The 21,401-nt window shown below is 32.5% G+C and overlaps 1 protein-coding gene across 1 annotated transcript in view; it reads left to right on the forward strand.

The window, feature by feature from the left end:
• The first annotated feature begins 5,932 nt into the window (after positions 1–5,932).
• The window catches only part of LOC129219323 (uncharacterized), a 169,674-nt gene continuing 154,205 nt past the window's right edge, over positions 5,933–21,401 (forward strand). The window contains exon 1 of the mRNA XM_054853675.1: positions 5,933–6,172. Within this exon, the coding sequence (XP_054709650.1) occupies positions 6,127–6,172 (46 nt within the window). The 5' untranslated portion in view covers positions 5,933–6,126. The remainder of the gene's footprint in view (positions 6,173–21,401) is intronic.

Raw genomic sequence — 21,401 nt, forward strand, 5'->3', positions numbered from 1 at the left:
TTTGGAGAAAAAGAAATTTGTTTACTTTGTCCCCCAGAAGCGTATTTCTCTTTTCGTAGGCTATCCCACCAGTCAGAGAAACATCTCTTTCCGATGGAACAGAAGTTGCCATCACTATCAAATACTTTAAAGCAACTTTTACCAGCTCTGAATTTATAAAGTTATAATTTTCACCGTAGTAAAGTAAAGGATTTTCCTTTAGTTTAGAACTGGAGCCTTGAAATAGACTGCAAGTTCTGGCACCAGACTACCAGTGTCAGGTTCTTCCAATAGCTTTGACCTCTTCCTCACTCTCCTGTTAATCTTCTACTATCTTGTAGTGATCTTCCCAAAAATCATCCTCTACACAGAAAAATTGATCTTATAAAATGGGTGCAAAAAAATGTTTTATTTTTTTTGGCAACTCCATAAGTAAAATTAATTACCTAGCGAGAAAATTGGTAATTTTCTCGCTAGGTAACTAATGATTTGATATGATAATTTTCAGTGTGTGAATTTTTGTATGATAATTTTCAATTAAAATGCAAAAACGTCAACATCGAAGCCATCGATGGTCCAAAAACATCGAAAGTAAAACATTGATGTTAAAAACTTCGATATCGATGTCGCACCCCTACTAACTAGTGATTTCTGTCTCATTCCTGGTAGTGAAGCTGTGGCTGACTTATGAAAATCAGGAACTGAACGCGTGATGCACTTGCTAAATTAAAAGTCAGCTTTTTTGAGAAAGCAAGCATATATATCAGATTTTGCGCCACTTTCTTCACAACGCTCCGCGCGTTTCAGCGAAAAACGCTTTCAAGACATCATACTATACTTTCATCTCCCGCCGTTGTCATGGCAACTGTTAGGGGGCGTCACTTGCATCCCAAAGCCGGTGATAGGTGGAGTGCAGGGTTTCTACAACAGAAGTGCGTCGCTAAAATGGCGAAACTTTTAGATAGTTAAGTTTTCTTACCCTTTTTCTTCTCTGTGCAGGGAGAAAACAATTTTACAGCACTTATCGCTGCAAAAGATGGGAAATATTATAAAACATGCTTTTTTCTCTTTTAAGTTGATAATGTTTTTAATAATTCAGTAAGCGTTTTTTTATGAAATAAATAAATATGAAAATATAACATTGACATGCTTTTTTCTCTTTTGAGTTGATAATGTTTTTAATAATTCAGTTCTTTTTATGAAATAAATAAATAGGAAAATATAACATTGACATGCTTTTGTTGGCGTTTTTAAAAGATAATACTTGTTGTATTTGCTCTTTGAAAAAAGATTATCTCTATGTAACGGATTTAATTTCTGGATCTATGGAATCTCAGTAAATATTTCATCTTAACTTCAAAACATATTGAATTAAAGTAAATTCAGTTACATGAAGGATTATGTGATAAAAATCACGAATTACATTCACGTATCTCCTGAATTAGATGCATGAATGCGGAGGAATGCACATCTCTTAATAAAATCATTAAATGTCATACAATATACTTGCAGTATGATTAACTTGTTGAACACATTATAAATTTAGTTCATTCAATAGGCGATCGGCGATATCTCGAACGATCCAATTGATTAAGCTTGGTAATACATAAACAGGGGTGCTCCCAAGAAACGCGATGGCTCACCCCTCTCAAATGCTATAAGTAACTTCCCAGAATAAGAACTCCTCAAAAAAAAAAAAAAAAGATAATTAATTTGAATTCTGAAATTTTGTATTCAAATTATGTTTTTTGCAGTCACGAGTTGCGACAGGGCCCTACTCATTTGGGGGGCTATTGTTTCTAGAAACAGCTCCTGTCCCCCCCAAGCCTACCCCTCCTCCTCGGCGGTTACGTGTGTATAACTGTGTGTGTGTGTGTGTGTGTGTGTGTGTGTGTGTGTGCAGGCGTGTGTGTATGTGAGGGCGCGCGTGCATGCATATGTAGGCTTGTGTGTGTGCGTAGACCTGTGTGTATGCACGTAGGCGTGTGTGTATGTGTGTAAAGGCTTGTGTGTATGAGCACGCGTGTGTGTAGGACATGGACGCCCCCGACCAGGAGAAACGGATTCCAGGAGGAGGTGCTCGGAGCCGCGCCTGCAGTGGCCGGTGGGCGGTGGTTGGTGTGTGTCCCTAGTCCAAGCTGAAAAACGAACCACAACATCAAGGACGGTCAAATGAAAACAATAAGCAATCGTGATTGCTCAAAAAAAAAAAAAAAAAAAGGAGAAAAAATACCCCTTAAAACAACTCTTCCAAAAATTTCAATGACGTAGTTTGTGATAAGACCCCACTCGTGAGCATCCCTGACGTAAATACTACTTGAAAGAGAACAAAGTATTGAAATAAAAATCAAAAAGTTATAACCACGTTACGGATAGATTTAGAAAATAGAAAAGCAGATATTTTTTGAAGGGGGGGGGGGGTCTCATAACGGTTAGTTTTGCGGTCTAAAGGGCAGGCTAGAAATTGGAATTAAAATCGCCAACATGGCTTTTTTAAATCTAATTTCTAGTAGTTAAGCGAAGATTTTGAAAAAAAAAAAAAACAAAAAACCCTATACTTCATCTGTTCAATATTAACGATCTCGTTTCGATAAAACGTAAGAAAGATGGAATCAAGTCGAGTATATAATTTTTGTTCAAGAGACTCAGCATAGAACGATATTTTTCAAGTAGAATAGACCTTAGGAATTGTGAATATGATAACAAAAATCAAAACAATTGAACCAAATGATATTGAAAGGATGTGCGGAAGCAAAAAAAAAAAAGCCATTTTCACAATTTTAGAGTTCTAGAAATAACTTTAAATTAAAAAAATATGTTGTTGAACTTAGAACAACGCAATTTCGGAGGTAAACGGCTTGGGAGGGGGAAGGAGGGGGATCTCCCTCCAAATTTTACGAGCGGGACTTATAAAAAACTAATATCCAATAAAAATACAATCACTCGTTTAAAGAAAAAAAAAATAAATAAACAGTTATTCTTCTTTTTCGAGAGTTAAATTAAACCATGAGACGAAAGTGTCAACTGAGTGACTTAACTAATTGGAGACGTAAATAAGTGGATGCCTTTTTAATTCATCTGGCAAAAACCGCAAGATCTTTCTCTAATATACTACATTGCAAACTTTTCTCTTTCTTTGGACTTTTTTTGTCTCTCAAAAAACTTGCACTTGAGCAAAGTAACATGCAGCAAAGTTTGAAAACGGGCCATCTAGCAACGTTTACAAACAGGCCCGTCATTTAGGGGATTATTTGGGGGAGGGGGGGTCCACTGACAATCTCCCGGCTTTGCAAAATTAATGTTTTTGCATGTGGGCTCAGTGTCGGATCCAGACATTACTGCTGGGAGGGACGAATGAGTAATGTAATATGGGGAGGGGGGGGGGGGGGGAATGACTAACGAAAATAAATTTTTTAAAAAGTTTAAGAACTTTAGGTGTCTTTTTTTCTTTTTTTCTTTTTTTTTTTCGAGTAATGAATATGATTCAAAGAGTTTCAAGGTAAAATAAAAGTGTTTCGAGTACGAAGAAGAAAAAATTGAAAAACAAAGAAGAATTCCTACTAATATTCTGGATCTATTATCCAAATTAAACCATTCAACTTTTGATTCCTTTGAGGACTCGGGAAGTAGTTTCAGTAGCCTTTTAGGTCCTCAATTGTAATTTTTTCCTTATAAAAGAAAGGTTGCAGTCTCCAAATGGCACCATTTTTTACCAGTTTTCGTACCGAACATAATTAAATACGAAAGCTGCATTTGTAAATAAAATTGTTTCTTGACTCAGCTGTTTAATATTCGCGCATAAGTAGGAGAGCTTGCGGGCTCTCCCCCGAAAATTTTTGTTAGGAACGCATTTTTAGACTCTTTGGTGGTTAATAGCAGGAAGGGAGGCTTGGAGGTTTCACCTTCCAGAATTCGCAATGAACGTTTCTTAACGATAGTGATTAAGGTACTTTTTTTTTCTTCGAAAAAATTTGTGTTAAACTTAAATAATAACTCAGTATGACATGTATTTTTCAGAAAACAAGATTCTGCTTTAGAAAATAGGAATGAAATATGAAATGGTACAAGAAAGACACGAATGAAATCTTCTGCATCTTGACTCACAGAATTATAACAGTTCTAATGACAAAACGTTTTCTTTATTTTCTATACTTAGTACATAATATAGTAGGAAAATGTGGGGCAAAGTGAAATAGTTAAGATGACTGAGCTTTTTCAAAGTGAACAAACTGGAAATTGGATTTGAAAGTTACAGTACATAAAGAAAGAACTTTGTATTTTTTTAAATAAAACTAGTGTTGAAACATTATTTTTTTTTTCGGAAGTAAAATTTTCACTCTTTTTTTTATTGATCAAAGTGAAAAATGAAATATTTTCCAATGAAATATTTTTTTCCGATTGTGAAAAATGTTTTTGAACAAACTAATGAGCAAATGAGAGGATAATCGAACAAAGGAAAAGATAATGAAAGAATAAAGTAATAAATAAATAAATTAATTAATACACGAGGGAAAAAAGACGAGTCAGTAAAATAGAGTGAATGAATAAGAAAATAAGTAAATGAATGAATTATTAAGTGCATTATTAAATGAAGGAATGTAAATATTGTCCGTTTTCCACGAGAAGGCACTTGAATCCGCCTTCGTCACGTGGTATGCGATTATTCTATTTCGCTGTTTTCGGCAGAAGGCATATTCGGATCATGCATTTTGTCGCAAAAGCAGCAGCATTAAAAAAAATGTAAGAATAACGTAGGTAGCAACAGACAAGTGAAGCAAGTGATGTAAAGGACACTAAGACTTATTTTGCGCATTAAAATGCACGCCAAAGTTAAGGTTGTCCGGTTGTCTCATTTACAAGCATGAGGTTATGTTTACCGATCACCCCCATTTAAAATTGAACTCTGCGTTCGAGAAGGCGGGGTGAAGTACCTTCTCGTGGAAAACTGACAATAACTTTGTTAATAAATGAATACGTCAGTGATTTTTGTGAATGATTGAATGAGTAAACAAAATGAACCATTTTACTTTTTCTCATCCACTTTGCCCCGCAAGCACTTGACGATTTGTGAAAAATATTTAAAATACAAATAAGCTAAATATTAACTAAATAAATACTGCTTCAAATATTAGAAGGTCCCAATTAATATTTAAAATGTTAATACCAAGAACTTTGTTATTCAATAATATCAAAATAATTTTTGACTTAAAACGAAATATTACACTTTGAGTATCAATTATTGAAAACTGCTTATATTATCATATGCTTTTGTTTAAAGAGGTATTTTTTTCTTGACTGGAATAAACTACATGCTCGTATGTTACTACATAGTTAAAGTATTACTAGGTAAGTGGCGCTAAAAGCAGAGCAAATATTTCACCATTTCACTTTGCCCCACATTCCTCTACAATTTCTATTTTATAGGCATGTTTTGAGATATTAACATCTGTTCGCATTTTTTAGAATATTGTTATCTAAAGCTTTCAAAAATATGCATTAAAAATAGCCTAATATCTTAATATCAATTAAAATTCATCTTTAAAATATCCACTGACTCTCGTTTTAAAATGCTCACCTGAATTTATTTTTAATAATGTCCATATTAAAATTTGAAAATTTATTTTACCACTTTCTTATGTCATGACATGCATTGGAACTATCATATATTACATATTACGCAGAAATAAATTGAACTGAAAAAAAAAGAACTATTTTGTGTAATATGCATTAATTTAATTTTTTATGAGGATCCTTTCCTTATCCTTTCATAACTTTCAAAAGGGCAATTCCTCCAGTAACTTTAAAAAGGTGGAAAAGACACCTTGTGATTTGGCGTCATTCTTGTCTTGGCGAAAATAAAGATAGCCATGCTTGAGAAATTCCGCCGCACACGTGGGATAACCGCTCTACAACCCTTCAAGATACTTCGCCGAGTTGATTGCTGCAGTTTTTTCACTTCGTTTCTGGCGGTCTTCTGAAGCAGTTGACAAGCGCTTATCCGGTACGATTCGGCTCTTTATCTTCCGTGCAAAATTTATAAATTGTGAAATTAATATAATTTTTGATTTGTTGACACTTGGACTTTGATTGAAGTAGCAGTGATATTTTTTTTCTCTACACCCGGACTTATCTATCCTGAAAAGTACGATGATGCTTAAAGTGGTTTCTTTATTTCTGTGCCTCGTTATTCAAGGTAAGTTTTATCTCCTATGGAGGAATTAATAGTATTATTTTTGTTTTTAAAACTAGAAAAAGTCGCTTTAATTAAAGTATTGTGTCTCAAAGTTTTCTTGAATTTAAACAATTTGATGAGCATTAGTTACTGTTTCTCGTAAATATTTTATAGTCACTCAAAAAAACTCTCCATGTTTTCATAGGTTTTGTCGATTATTTTTATTGGCGTGAAAAGCATCAACCGTAATTTATTTTATGGTAATTTTTATTTCGTCAAAGTTTCCTTGGCTTTCAATTTATTGGGAATTAGTTACTATTTCTGGTAAACGTTTTAATAGTTCACTGAAAATACTCTTTATGTTTTCGTAGGTCTTCTCGATTGTTTTTCTTGGATGAAATGCATTAATGGGATTTCAATTCGTCAAAAATGATTTGTTGTTTGTCAACCGTAATTAATTTTATGGTACTTTCTATTTTATCAAAGTTTCCGTGGATTTCAATTTGTTGGGCATGAGTTACTATTTCTCGTAAAAATCTTATAGTCCATCCAAAAAACTCTCATGTTTTCATAGGTCTTATCGGTTATTTTTCTTATATGAAATACATTAATGATATTTAAATTCGTCAAAAATTATTTGTTGTTTGTCAACTATAATTTACTTAATTTCTATTTTGAAGACGCCATGTCTAAAAAGTTTTTAAATAAGCATTTATTGTTTTTAAAAACTAGTTTATTAAAATCTGATTTTGTAAATATTTTAGTTTTAATAAAGTATTGTTGTTCTCCGCAATGTATTGTTGTTCAAAGCTTCCACGGTACCTGATGAAATGATTTTGATACGTCAGTCAAGTAATGACGTCATTCATCACCATAAATCATGTTACGTTTTCCTTCCGTTGTCCGATTTTAGTTAATATTTTCCGATTATCTTTTCACCTCGCAATTTCTTAGCGAAAGTGCATTATATCATAAACATTTTCTAATAGTTTGTATTTAACCGTTTCTTAGTTGGAAATTTGCATTGAAATGTACTTCACCTTTAATTCTTTTTTTAAGACTCTCCTCTTTCAGTAAGATGAAAATGCTTGTCTTGGATCATGAAGTTTGAAATAAAAATCAGTTCAATTACTTTTCACTTATATTGTTCCGTTCTCCTTTTAAAAGTATTACCACAGTATACTCTCTCAGACTTTTGTTTTTGGCTTTTTAAAGCTTCTTCTGTTTGAGTAAAATGAGAACTCTTATCTTGAAGTGCGATCATGAAATTACAAAAAAAAAAAAACTAGTTCAATTATTTCCCTTCTATTGTTCATTTCTCATTTTTAAAAGTATTACCGTAGCATACTCTCTCAGAGTTGAATTCTTTATGAGGCAAAAATCTGTATTAAACGGAAAGGCCGTGAAGTTTTATTCATTTTTAGATTTTAAATCTAAAGTGAATAATCAAAAATAGTATTTTAAGTTTTTATGAGATGTAAAGTTTTCTGTGGCAGAAACATGCTTTTACATCACGTTTTCTATTCTCAGTAGAGTTTATTTTGTTTAATTTTTAGATGGATTTTACCTGTAAGGAAGCCTCCACCACCGCAGAACTATCATCAAACTGATCAAACTGTGACACTTGATATTTATTTCAGGAGCGTTTTTCGAAATTAATTTTGGGAGGGGGACCTCAGCATAATGTTATGAGCACTTTTCAAGTTTAAGTTTGAAAGTATTAAAATCCTTATTCAAAATGAGCTCTTTTAAATTTATTTCGGAAGTGGCTCGGGCCACTTTGACTCCCTTCTTAAATACCGCCTTTTTATCTATTTTATTGAGAGAAAAACATCAGAGCCGATGTTGCAGCCAAAGCATATTTGAATGATGAAACGGATGATTTCAATGTAGCCTAAGATGTATTTGTCATTGTTAGTCAAGTCTGAAAGAACCTGGAAAATGGTACTACGTTTGTCACCTTTGATACTTAGATTTAATATTAGTGTTTCACTTTAGATCTGATGATTTTTTCTGAGAGTGGTGGATAAAAAGTAAGAAATTTAATTTTTTGGTTTTGGTTGAGGAGCCGAACCAGTCTACACTGTTTTCGCTCTTTTCTTACTTAGCACTATCTACAAAAAAAAAAAAAAAAAAAAGAAAGTAATCAGCTCCAATACTGAAAGCAATTTTTTTTAATACTTGATTTTTGAGGATTGAAAAATGATTTTTTAAGTTTCAAAAGTAAATACAGTCCCTTTTACTTGGAGTTTTTGAACACAAAAGAAAAAGTGAGACTGAGCTAGACTGAAACGATATTCGTGATGGATTCCCCCCCCCCCCCCCGTGTTCTGAAAAAATTGGTTGACAAGGTTTATATTTTTTTTAGTCATGTCGGACTCTGTGCATAAGCATTATTAGAATTGCAATCAGTTATACAAATATATTTTCAGGTAGGAAGCTTTTTATGCTACATCAGATACTTGGCCTAATAATTCATTCTGCAAGCGCAGCATCTTCACATTAATTTTAAGCATGTTTTGAGAATAACATTCTAAGCAGTTCCTGCTCCTTATAGCTACATAGAGCTAGCTCACTTTCGTTAAAAAAAAAAAGCAGGTTTAACAATAGGTAGCACAGACAATTAGTTGAACCAAAATAGAAAGACTTTTTTCTTAATATCAATAAAGATCTTACTAGTAGCAGAGTGTCTCACCACTTACCACTTGTTATTCATAGATTCAAACAAAAATCTTGAGCGCCATATTACGTATAAGATTTAAGAAACGCTGCTGAGTCGAAAACTTGCTCAATTGCAAAATTTAATAAATCGGTCATGATTTTTCATACAATTAGTTGAGTCATTTTTCTCATTTCCTTGACTAATCTCCGGTGTTAAGGAAATAATTGTGACATCCAAGGAAATAATGGTCGAATAAATGCGTAATTTGTTTAACAATTGGGACGTCAAATTTTAAATTTTTCCATGTGAGAGGGGTTGGGGGATAAATGCTCAAAATATATTGAAATAAAAAAAATGTAATAGATATTATATAGGCATGTTAAAATCCAAACGTTTCTGAAAGGTGGGTGTGCAGAATGTGCCCTATCTTGGACCTCTTCCACGAGTGACTGCTGTGGGGACAGGACATTTTTTGAGAATCAATATAATTGCAACTACATCCATCGATGAATCTACGGAAATGCCATTATGTGCGTCTTCATAATCATGTAGAGCATTTTGTGTATCTGTTTTTAACGCTTCGGTTACTTCTTTAACTCTTTAAAGAGACACAGCATTTTTACTCAACAATTCATTGAGTTTTGCTGACAAAGTTTTATATTCGGAGCGTTGGATGTTTTTATTTGTTATCATGGGTTTGTAAATGAAAAGAGAGGGGGGGGGGAGAGAGAACGAAACCAAATTGAGACATTTCTTTCCGAAAATTCTGTCTCATAAGCAAAAATGTTACTCCAATTGATTCGCTTCAAACCAAAATCAAGTATTTGGGAAAAAAATAGCAGAACTGTTTTCGCTTAAGAAAAACAATGTCTTCTTAATTATAATTAATAGCAAACAAAATATAATTAAATAAGAGAACAATCAACTTACATCGTTCTCTTGAAACACAACAGTACCTGGTTCGGCTCCATCATAGTACTGAACAAAACAATTTTTTTTTTTTTTCACCTAAGCAAAGTTTGCACGAAGGACTTCATCAAAAGTACAAGCCAAGGTAAGAGTTGTGATGCTTCGTCAACGTGAAAACTTGGAGATGTTGCTGTTAACAGATAATTTCCCTGGTTTTTCTCCTATTCCAAATGCAGATGCTGGGCAATTGCCTTTAGAAGACCTACACTGCAAAAAATAAACTGTTGTTTTTACAGTATAATACTGGCACCTCACATTCCAAAGAAAAAACTGTAAAATTTACAGTTCTAAAACTGTAAAGTTTGCAGTAATATACTGTCTTATAACAGATTTTATTGTGAAATTTGCAGCGCTAAACTGTAAAATTAGCAGTAATATACTGTCTTTCAATGGAATTGCCCTGTGAAATTAACAATGATTAACTGTAAAATTAGCAGTAATATACTGTTTTTTAATGGAACTGCCCTGTAAAACGTACAGTGTCAAACTGTAAAATTAGCAGTAATATACTGTTTAAGGAATGACTTGACCTGTAAATTTAACAGAGATAATATGTAAAATTAACAGTAATACACTGTTTTTTTAACGGAATTGCCCTGCAAAATTAACAGTATCAAACTGTAAAGTTAGCAGTATTATGCTGCGAAATCAGCTGAATTGCACCACAAAAACAGCAGTAGCATATGGTTTTATAAATGATTTGTACAATAAAATTAACAGCAGTAAACCATAAAATAAATAGTTATCAATTTTTATGCAAAACGTATCGTTGTCTCTTTTCATAGCCGAAATCGCTGCTTTTACAGCTGAAGAACAATTATAGAAAAGTAAAGCAATTGATTCTGTATGTACGTTGTAGAAATCAGCCTACATACGAAATCTGTTCCTTTTCTAAAGTTTTTCAACAACAAAAATAATGTTTTAGGCTATGAAAAGCGACAAGTAAATAAATATAAAAGCCTTTTACATAAAAATAGTTAACTGTTGCTAAATCTATGTTTTATTGATATTAATTTCATTGTACACAAAATAAATCAATGCCTTTCCCCCCCCCCCAATCTCTATATTTTATAAACACCTGTTAAAGAGGGCGCATTTTCATTTCTAACAAAAACTTTTAGCTCTACTGCAAAATTAAAAATTTACAAATAGAAGGAAATTGCAAAATATGATCTGAAGCTTTATTTTGAGAACAGTTATTGCCTTTTCATAAAACAAAACTTTTTGATAAATGAAGGTAGTGAAAATGAGGTTTTTTTTATACATAACTGAAAATACTACATCGTATCTTCACTAAAAGTACTTTTTTCACTTCCAGCATTATTGTGTTGCTAAAATGTGCAGCATAATGTGGGGAAATGTGTTGCAGCATGCAATCCATTTATACCTTTAAGTTTATTTTAACTTTATGCATGCAATTATGTGGATTTATTTTCTTTTCGGGTAAAAACAGATTATTTTCATGATTTTCCTCTTTTTTTAATGTTATAAGTTGCACTTGGACCTATACTTTATTTGAGAAGTACTACCGACAAAAATTTATTTCACACCATATGTGCAGTATTCGGTATTTAGAATGAACAGAATGGTTAGTATTGTAAACTGATTATTATAGATTAGAAAATTTATCCTATTAACCATTTAAAGTTGAAATACATGAAAACAATAAATATGTGACGGTTCAAATTTCCAAAGCTACTAAACAGAAACAATTTTTCACTCGGTATAATAAAATCTGTTACGTTTATGAGTACTTGTATTAATAGTTAAAACTTTGTTTTACCACTCCAAAAATTATGTAACTTTATATTCTGTTTTCATGAGAAAAAAACGAAACATTCACACCATTAAAAATTGCCAAATTATTTTACTTCGTATACATTACCTATAAATATAGATTAGTCATTTTTACAGTTGAATTGAAAACATTCATTTAAAATCGAATGCTAATTTTTTCAAGATCAACATTTTTACATCACGAACTTGATTCTTCTTTGTGACATCTTTGCCGACTTAGGTGCCATCAATAGAACTTATATTATGAAAGCATCTGTCAAAATAAAAATTGTTAGAATCTCATAAAACTTGTGAATACCAAAAAACATACATGGAAAAATCAAATTACGTAGGTATAAAAATACGCCCTAAAATGATTAAAATTATGACTCTGAATGATCTGAAATTGCCTTGGGAGTTGTTTTTATTTTGAAACCGCTCAACGTATACCTAAATTGTAATTGAACCGTTTATTTCAGGAATCAGTTGAGCGCTAAATATGTTGTTTTAAGGAGAAAAAAACTTTTTGGCAGCAATTTGCAAGCGTAACGGTGGTTATTAATGTCTAATTAAAGTAGAACTAATCTGGATACTTTACATAAGAACTCAAAAAAGAAAGATAATAATATCTTACATTTTCTCTTCCATGTAAAGAAATACACTTATACTGGTTTCTGAAATACAATTAAAAAAAAAAAAAATCCTTGTAATTTTCGGTATTTTTGAAGGATTTTGTAATTACATATGAGACTGGTTGATTAAGAATAATATTTATTTTTTTTCGATCAGCTAACTGAAGTGATCGGGAGAATAACTCCTTTTATAAGTCAAGAATTCCAAAAAAAAAAAAAAAAAAAAAACAACGGAAAGTTGTCCAAAATGGGAAAGCTAACATCTTGGCCTAAAGAAAAAAATAAAATTTTTTTAAGGATGATAAAACTTGAAACTAGTTTCTTCTTATAATAGGCTCCAGATTATCGGATTGCAATATGTTTACTTCAAAACAATAATTAAGATGAGGTAGAGAATTATTTTTTTAGAAAATGGAGCAAGGTCGACGTTTAGGATAACCAATTGGGAAATATTTAGGTATTAATTTAAAACAATGAATACTGTATCTAGCCTCTTTTATTTCCTCCCCCCCCCCCCCCGAGTTGCTATAGTAGCACTGAAAACCGTATATAGATGGTTTTTCTTTCTTTCTTTTTTTTTTTGGTAACCCATATTCCTTTCCAACACTTGTTAACAGCTCGAGCTATGTTCAACTGATACCAGCTTCATCTTCTTTTTCTCTGACAGCTGCCCATTATTGAAATCTGAATATGAAACTAAGTGCGACGTAAAATAATTATTTAGAACTCTGTCTGTACTTAATGTGAAATATTTTACTAAATTTTTTTTAAAAAAAATTTCATGCATGCTCACATTTACAAAATAACTGCTTTTTATTTACATTACAATAAAAATAATCTATAATTTTGTTTGTTAAGTGTCACACAAGTCTGAATATGCGAAGAAAATTTCATACGCTGTAATACATCGTACTTTAGCAACCAAGAATCAGTGTTTCAAAATTTACTGGAAAATTAAAAAAAAAAATTATGAAAGAAATATACGTCTAATTTAGCTCTAGCAACAGAAATTTCTATATTCCGGTGATTCTTGAAGTGATAATATTCAACTACCCGTAAAATCTAATATTAAATTACAAATGAAAAAAATTCAGACTTAAATAAATTGTATGACCGATCACATTTCAATCAAAATAAAATAAAATTTAGTTTATCTTGTTCCAATACATAGTTCTTGATTGTAACATAGAACCTGACAACAGGCCACAAAAATCAGCTTCAGGGGCCCAATACGGCACGCAGACCGTAGGATAGGCTTCAGTGGCTAAGAACGCTCTAAAACTCAAAAGCATTGGTGATTACAAATTACATCCGAAAACACAAAAATATAAATGAAAAGACATACTTAAAAACTTCCGTTTTCCGTTGCCGGCATTCACGTCACAAAGTGAATCATCGCAACATCATTCAGACTAGAGGCTTCTTTGAAATTCCAAGCGGAACACAAATGCGAACTGCCATCTTGATAAAGACTGCCATTCAGTTCTGGTCACAAGTTACGTAGTTCTTTACATTTGCACACCACTAAACTGAAAGAAATGATATTGCATTAGTGAATAAATTTAAATGAAGTAAATTCAGGTGGCTAGAATGAAATTTATAGTTTAAATTTTTCCGAAATACCTAACCGCAACCATATCACCGGGCATAAATTCCAAATGAAATCAACTATTGTTTTTTTTTTCCGTGCGCTGGAGTGACAGGAACAAAATATTCGCTAGCAAATACCCCCCCCCCCCTTTCTTGGCAAGCCAGCACACGCAAAAAATGAAATACTATAAGAAATGAATAAAAAATATATTATAGGCCATCCGAGTGTGTGCACAAATTATAGCTTAAACATAATGGAAGAATTGAAACATTTCAGAAAAAAAAAAAAAAACTCTAGAAAAATATGTCATTGCAATTCAAGCTTTACGTAAATTTTCCCTACAGAAAGGTTTTGTGAAACAATCAGCTAAATTATTTTTAGTTTCTCAACAAATTTTATTTCAAATTTTATTTTTGTCAATCGAATTCCTTAGGAAATGGTACCCCACATTAATCTGCTTAGTTCTGCAATTTTCAATTGCAGAACTAAAAAAATCGATCGCAACTAGATTGTCACAGTGCAAAGTACTATAAATCAATCTAAAATTCTGAACTCTTTTCGTGGCCAGTTAATTCATTTAAAATTTTTTTGATCCATATAACTTCCTTAGATTGCTCACTAATTAAAATATACTCCGCTTCCATCGTTGACAATGCTACGCATTTTTGTTTGAATGTACACCATATTATTCGTACCCTATCCAAAAACACTACAAGCGCCCCCCCCCCTCCTGGCATTGGAATCCAGTCGTCGTGATTTGAGGCGTATAATCTGTATCAGAATAACAATGATTTATTCAATTTATAGACAAAATTTAGGTTTCTGGGATCGTCAAACCCTTCGGTTGTCTCACAAATCTCCTCCTTTAAATCCGCATATAGATATGCATTGCAAACATCTGCTTGGAAATGAACCCAATGTAGCTTATACACAAAAATTGAAATGAAAGCCTCAACCAAAGGAAAGGAAATTACTGGAGAGAACTCTTGCGAAAAGTATCCCCCCCCCCCATAGCTGGTGGTTACCTAAAATTATCAGTCAGGCCTTGAAGCGCATTATTTCGTTCTTTTCATCTGTTCTGTTGCGTTTTGCCAATCTTCACTTTCTGGCGTTCCCAAACTTTGTTTCAAATTTGAAGGAATTACATCTTCGGAAATGTTAGTTTCTAGCTTACTTGAATTATCCCCCCTATCTTCATCAAAATCTGATACTTTTCTTGAATTATCATCACAAGTGAAATCAAAATATTTTGGGTCATATTCAATGTTATTTTCAGAACAATAAACCTCGACTTCGCGATTCGGACTTTCGAACCGTCGTGTCAATAGAATAATACATATCCCTGCATTCTCTACTTTGCCTTGGTATTTCTTTAACCCATTTAATTCTCACAACATGCTATTTTATGATTTTCAGGATATTCTTCTTCTACTTCAGATTTACTCAGAAGTGAAATAAAACTGTATATCTCTGTTTCCCGTTCCTGTTTTTTTTCCCGCCCAGAATTTATTTTCATCGAATTAAACATTCAGAGTTTGTCACTTCGCTATTTTCGGGATCCCAAATTCTATAACCTTTCGTATGAAACGCATATCCTACCATGACTACCTGTTTAGCTTTCATATCCAATTTGTTTATTTTCTGTTTTGGAATTCCAATAAACGAAATATAGCCAAAAAACACGGGAGTGTTTAATAGATGGCTTTCTCCCTCAAATAGCTCAAAAAAGGTTTGGGTTTTCTATTTAAAACCGCTCTAGTCCGTAAGTCGTGGAAGCACATAGCTGCTTCGGCTCAAAACTGCTTAGGCAAACCCGATTCATTTAAAAGTGTCCTAATTCCATTCATTAATGTTGAGTTATAGTGTTCTAAGACGCTACTTTGTTAACTGGAGGATTTGTTGGTTTTTTCGATTCTTATGCTTTGGTCGCTAAGGTAAATTTCAAACCGGGAGTTCAGAATTTCCTTTCCGTAATCGGATCTTTCCCGCAAATCGCTGTTCTTTTTTTGAAACCTGACAAAATATTCGAAAACCTCACTTTTTTGAAAAATTGTCTATTATTGTGAAAATAATCCTCCTCCCTCTAAAGAACTCAACTGCTAAGGAACCCATCGCATTTAAATGCAAAAGATCTTACCCGGCTTGAGCTTGAATATCCGTTACAGGTTTAAACGAAATTCCCCGATTTTTCCATTTTACACGGATAACACTCTGACATATTTTTACTTTTTATATGCAGTGAAAAACAGTGAAGTACAGAATCACACTTCTCAGTATTTATAATATACCTTAAAATCCCGAAAGTAACCCCCCTATCGATTATAGCCCCCCCTTTTTTGTGGAAAGTGAAATCACTTTAAAATCCTGAATATACCCCCCCCCCCTTCACCTGAAACTTTTCCGATCATCTTCATTAGCAATGCCACTGCAAAAAAAGGATAACATTTTCTGCTTTGCTTGGAAAGCATTTACAAAGGTTTAGTTTCCCCCTCCATGTGCAGTTTTGCTTTTCTAAAAAAAAAAAAAAAAGAAAGAAAGAAAACACAATGATTTAAAGAAAACAAAAATGGTCTCCATAGTTTATTCCTTCCAAAATGTCTAGACTCCTTTTGATGCAAGGGCGATCTTTTTTTTGTTCATAAGTATTACAAAAGAAATTTATACAGTTGTACTGCTTTTTATTCATTTTGGAAGGCGCATTTTTGTTCTGATTTGTGAAACGGAACGATCTTCAACACGGCGCCATTTTGAAAACGTGACGCCATTTTGGAAACGTGTTGCTTAAAAAGTAGCGCGAAACTTAAAAATAACCTTTTTTAAAGGAGAAATAATGTAATTGAACGAGTTTAGGATCATCAGAAATGTAAACTTTACTAAATCGAGTAAGAGATTTGTCTGTGTTTGCGTTCGCGATTTTTGTAAAGCTCAGTTTTCGAAATTACAATCTTCGTAACGAATTTGCGGCCGTGATTGCGATTTTCGCTTCTTTTCTGAAACAAGAACATTAAGATTTTACTTCTTTTAGTGTAACCTTATTACTTTCAGTACATAATGAATTTTCAAGCGATAAATTATATGGGTTTTGCCAACTTAAGGTGCAAAATCCTTTCTTTCGAAAAAAAAGTGCGTCCTCATGCAATTTATTACTACTAAAAAATTACGACAAGTTTTTATTAATTAATTTCTCTTTCTGCATTAATATTAACTCTTATTTACTTATTATTTCTTTTCTGTACTCTAAAATTAATACTACTAAAAACAATTATTTTCACTAATTTTTCAGAAAAATCTCGATTATAACCCCCCCTTCTGAAATCAAGTTTTGTTTTGAAAATAGGGGATGGTTACTTTCGGGATTTTACGGTAGTTTTTTTCTTCAGCATAAACACGTTGAAGCCAAACTTTAAGACCCAAAGGGTTCATAAAGTTAAAATGTAAGGAAACTGACGAGTTCAAGGTTACAAGAGTTTCAAATTCTACTGTAGTTCTCGAGAATCTACTTTTCTGAATGAGCATGTCCTTCATACTCATTCAAAAAAGAAGATGATGTCAAACTATGACAAACAATGCATAATAATGTAAATTTTCTACTTTAAATTAAAAAACTAATTGCTTATTTTTATAAGGGGTTTTTTTTTTTTTTTTGAGTGTTTCATTGATGATATTTTTAATTATTGTTATTTTAGTTTTGTTCGATAAGTATGAAAACTTGCTCCAGATTTCAGAGAATTTTGAGTCGTTCAGACATCAGAGTATTGTATTTCCTTCCAGAGGGGCAAATTCTTCAACAAAAAATATCAGTAAACTTGATACTGTTTGCATGTCTCTCGGTTACCTTATTATTTTATTTATTTACATTTTATTCATCGAATTATGTACAGGATATAAAAGTTACTTACGCTATAGCGTAAAGTTTATCAATAAAATATTTAAATGCAAACTGTTAAAGAATTTAAAACTGAACATAAGAAAAAAAAAAAGAAGAAAGAAGTCAATTGCGATACGCTAAAAATTTACTAGAAAACATATGAATTTAAATTTTAAGTACTCACATCCTATATAACACAAAATATAATCGTAAACAAAGTCTAATGTTCTAATAACTTTAAATACGATCAAGAAAGGAATTGATTTATTTTTAAATCATATTTGAATTTCAGAAAATGTTTAAAAACTATCATACGTGCAGTAAAATATTCAGGATCACAACAACTACTCGGACTTTTGCTATAACGCAATCGCTGCAACTTAGCAACTATAAGAAACTGTAAAGTCAACATCAACGAATATTGGAATACGAATTATGATTTCAAAATACACAATATTATTTTACATACATTATCGATGATAAACAAAACTACATTTTGAGGAAAAGGGAATGAATAATATAACTATTACTTACCTTTAACTTGAATTACAGCTGATCAGTCCTGTCTCAACACACCCCCGAAAAATTACTAACATGGCTATCGATACTTCGAATTCATTCGTTTATCTTCCCGTATGAAAGGAACCACCTTTTGCGCATCGTTTTGCGCAGTTTAAAGCAGTTTTACAGTTTTTCTCTGTTATTTAGCAAAGAGAGCAGTATTAAACTGTAGGAAAATACAGTATATTACTTTAAAAACAACAATTATTTTTTGCAGTGTACGAGAAAGCATTATCAGTTCCCTTATTCTGTTACAACTCAAATGCGTAAAAAATGGAGTTCATATTTTTTATTTCGCTGTATTAACGACAGAAACTGAATCCCTTAGAAGCAAAGGAATGTGTCAAAATGAAAAAAAATTAGATAACTAGTACAAATGATAGGAGAAACTTTTATCTGTTCTGGGGCAAGAAATATTAATAGTAGTCTTTTGACAGGTATGATGCTATACAGCATGAATTAGAAAAACTTTGTCAAAGAAAGCCTGATTTGAATTTTCACACGTTTTACTCAAAACCTTAAAAATGCCAAGTAAAGTCTTATAAATGAGACACAAAGGTATAATACAAAGAGTCATTGCAAAAATCTTTGTTCTACAAAGCTTCTATTGAACTTTATGCTGACACATTTAGTTTTCTAGAATGAATTTTCTTTTTCAATTGTATAGTTAACTGTAATTGCAGCTCTTAATTCGGGTAATTATTTTCATGTGTCATCTAAAATATAATTGCATTAAGGTGCACATTTTATTGAAACTGCAGCTGTAAGGATAATTTAGTTAACTACTATAATTTTTGAATGCATTTGGGCTCCTATCGCCGCTATCACATGTACTAAAATTTAGTGTATTCAAACATTTATAGTAATAATAAAAGAATACCTTTTTAATCGGCAGATAAAATGAATACTTCTTTCGTTTTAAAAAGCGTATTTGTTCACCACAAGTGAAATGTAAAAGATATGCATTAATTCGCTTTGAACTTTCGCAGTTGCAGTGCATTGAAGGATTTCAAATCATAGTGCCCATTATTTGCTCATCATAAATCAACCATAATATATTCTGTTCTTTATTCTTATGTAGTCTTTTTTTTATCATAACTAACATTTTACCTTCGAAGACTAATTACTTCAGAGCTCATCCGAAATCTTGCTTTTGTTTTTCTATAACTTAAGCGGAGTTAAATTTGTGTGATTTTCGTTTTAAGTAACTTTACATAGATTTTCCCAGCAATTGACTTATAAATACAAAATAGCTGTAAGCTTCAATCCTGCTGATACTTCGAGTCTCTCTGATGATATTCAAGTGAATGTTAAATGACTAATTGAGATTAATTGAGATATATGGTAATCAATTTATCGATTGATTCAAAAGTAAACCAAAAGTGGCAATTTTTCCCATGGACAATTTTTTACTTTATTCACCATGCATATGCAAATTCGATATTTTAATTCTACAAAATAGGCGAAAATTTTTCTTCATAATTCAATTTCACCTTCAAATGGAACACTCCCCGGTGTCACACCTTTTTCTTTCGTTTTGTCTTCTTCATTACTCTCCTATCCATTGTGGGCTCAACACTCCAGCATTATCATGCAAACGTTTTCAAAATGTCCCCTTCACAATCTTTAGCAACTCAAAGAAAACTATAGTACTGGATGAAAAACAACTCTTAATCAACCATGGTGGATTCATTATCATGATTCATATCCGCGAAAACGAAGAAAGCTTTGATTGTGCCTGGTAATAACCACTGGATCCGGAAACTTGGCCCTCGTGTCCCGCGTGCATCCTCAAGTGTTGAGAGATAGCAGAAATATACCAATAAACTGAGTTAAGGCTGCTCTTCAGTGGGAAAGAAAAACCATCTCGCTTGAAAATGGGCCTTTTCTTTAAACGAAAGCAGTGTACATCAGTGAAGTGATTGACACTTCAACAACCAATAGAACGAGCGGTGGCCGATGAAAGTGTGGATCATGTGACCTGTCACATTTTGCAAGGGGACAGACCGGACGCTCCCCTGCTGTGCAGAGTAGTCGAAGGAGGTAATAGCTGACGGCGAAATGAAACCGCAGCTTTTTACAGACCCTTCCAAGGAAATTCTAGTTCTTTCCCTCTTGAGTCTTGACTACATAGGTAAAAGAAAAATTACTCAGTGTAAAAGGCGCGGCATTTTGCAATCCCGCTTGTGATATTAATTTATTTGCATTCGCACTAAAATTAATTTTTGAAACGAAGATTTTTTCCCCCATTAATACGGTTCCTGATCTCATCTAGGAAAAATTAACGAATGAATGAATATTTGCAATAAATTTATAAATTCGTTTTATTTTTAGAAAAATGTTCGTTATTGAAAATTGATAATATCAAAAAAGGAAGGAAAAAAAAGATAGCCTGCATGACCACACTGAATTTTAACGAAATGAACTCCAAATTCTAACCAAAAAATATTCTTTAAAAATGGATGATCCTACTTAATAAATTTGAAAAATCGAGTGCCGAATAAAAGTGGGGACTAACTAGTTATCGGTTGGCGAAATTCTTTCACTTCCTCTGCCTGTTTGCCACTCTCCCCAACCCCATCCGAGTTAGCAGAAAACATTCTTAAAAATGAAACTAGATCCTCTTTGCATAGTTAATACTTGATTGTACAATAAACATTAATGCCACTAATTAGTTACATTAACCTTTATTTGAACTGATAATATTTATATTTTAGTGCTAAATTAAATACTACTTTGTTGGTTAGTTACCTGTTTTACAAATGTAGTGGCGACTAGAAAAAAATGTGGCTACTATAAATACCTTTTCTCACCACTGGTGACCAGAAAATTCCCCTAATCTTTATCTTTGAATCCTTTTCTTTTTGAAAAAATATTTATTTATTTATCTAAGTACTATATGCAGATGAGAAGGCTACGATAGCATTTCTCAAGGGGTTGTTATGGTGAAAGTTCTTTCAAATTGAGCATAACAACGGCAAAGTCGCGGACGGCTACGGATAAGGATTTCCTGAATTTGAAAAATTAAAGATTTTTCTCTGATCTTTGTATGCAAGGGTGCTCACCCTGCTCCAAGCTCAAAGGCAAAAATCACTTTTTCCCCCACTCTCAATGTTTGTAAACTATCTTGCGTTGAAATTTTGCAATAAAACTAAACCTAGCACTTTTAGAGTCTCAGATTCCCAGTTACT

The sequence above is a fragment of the Uloborus diversus genome, chromosome 3 (genome assembly GCF_026930045.1).
Source record: "Uloborus diversus isolate 005 chromosome 3, Udiv.v.3.1, whole genome shotgun sequence".
In the NCBI taxonomy this organism is placed as follows: domain Eukaryota; kingdom Metazoa; phylum Arthropoda; class Arachnida; order Araneae; family Uloboridae; genus Uloborus; species Uloborus diversus.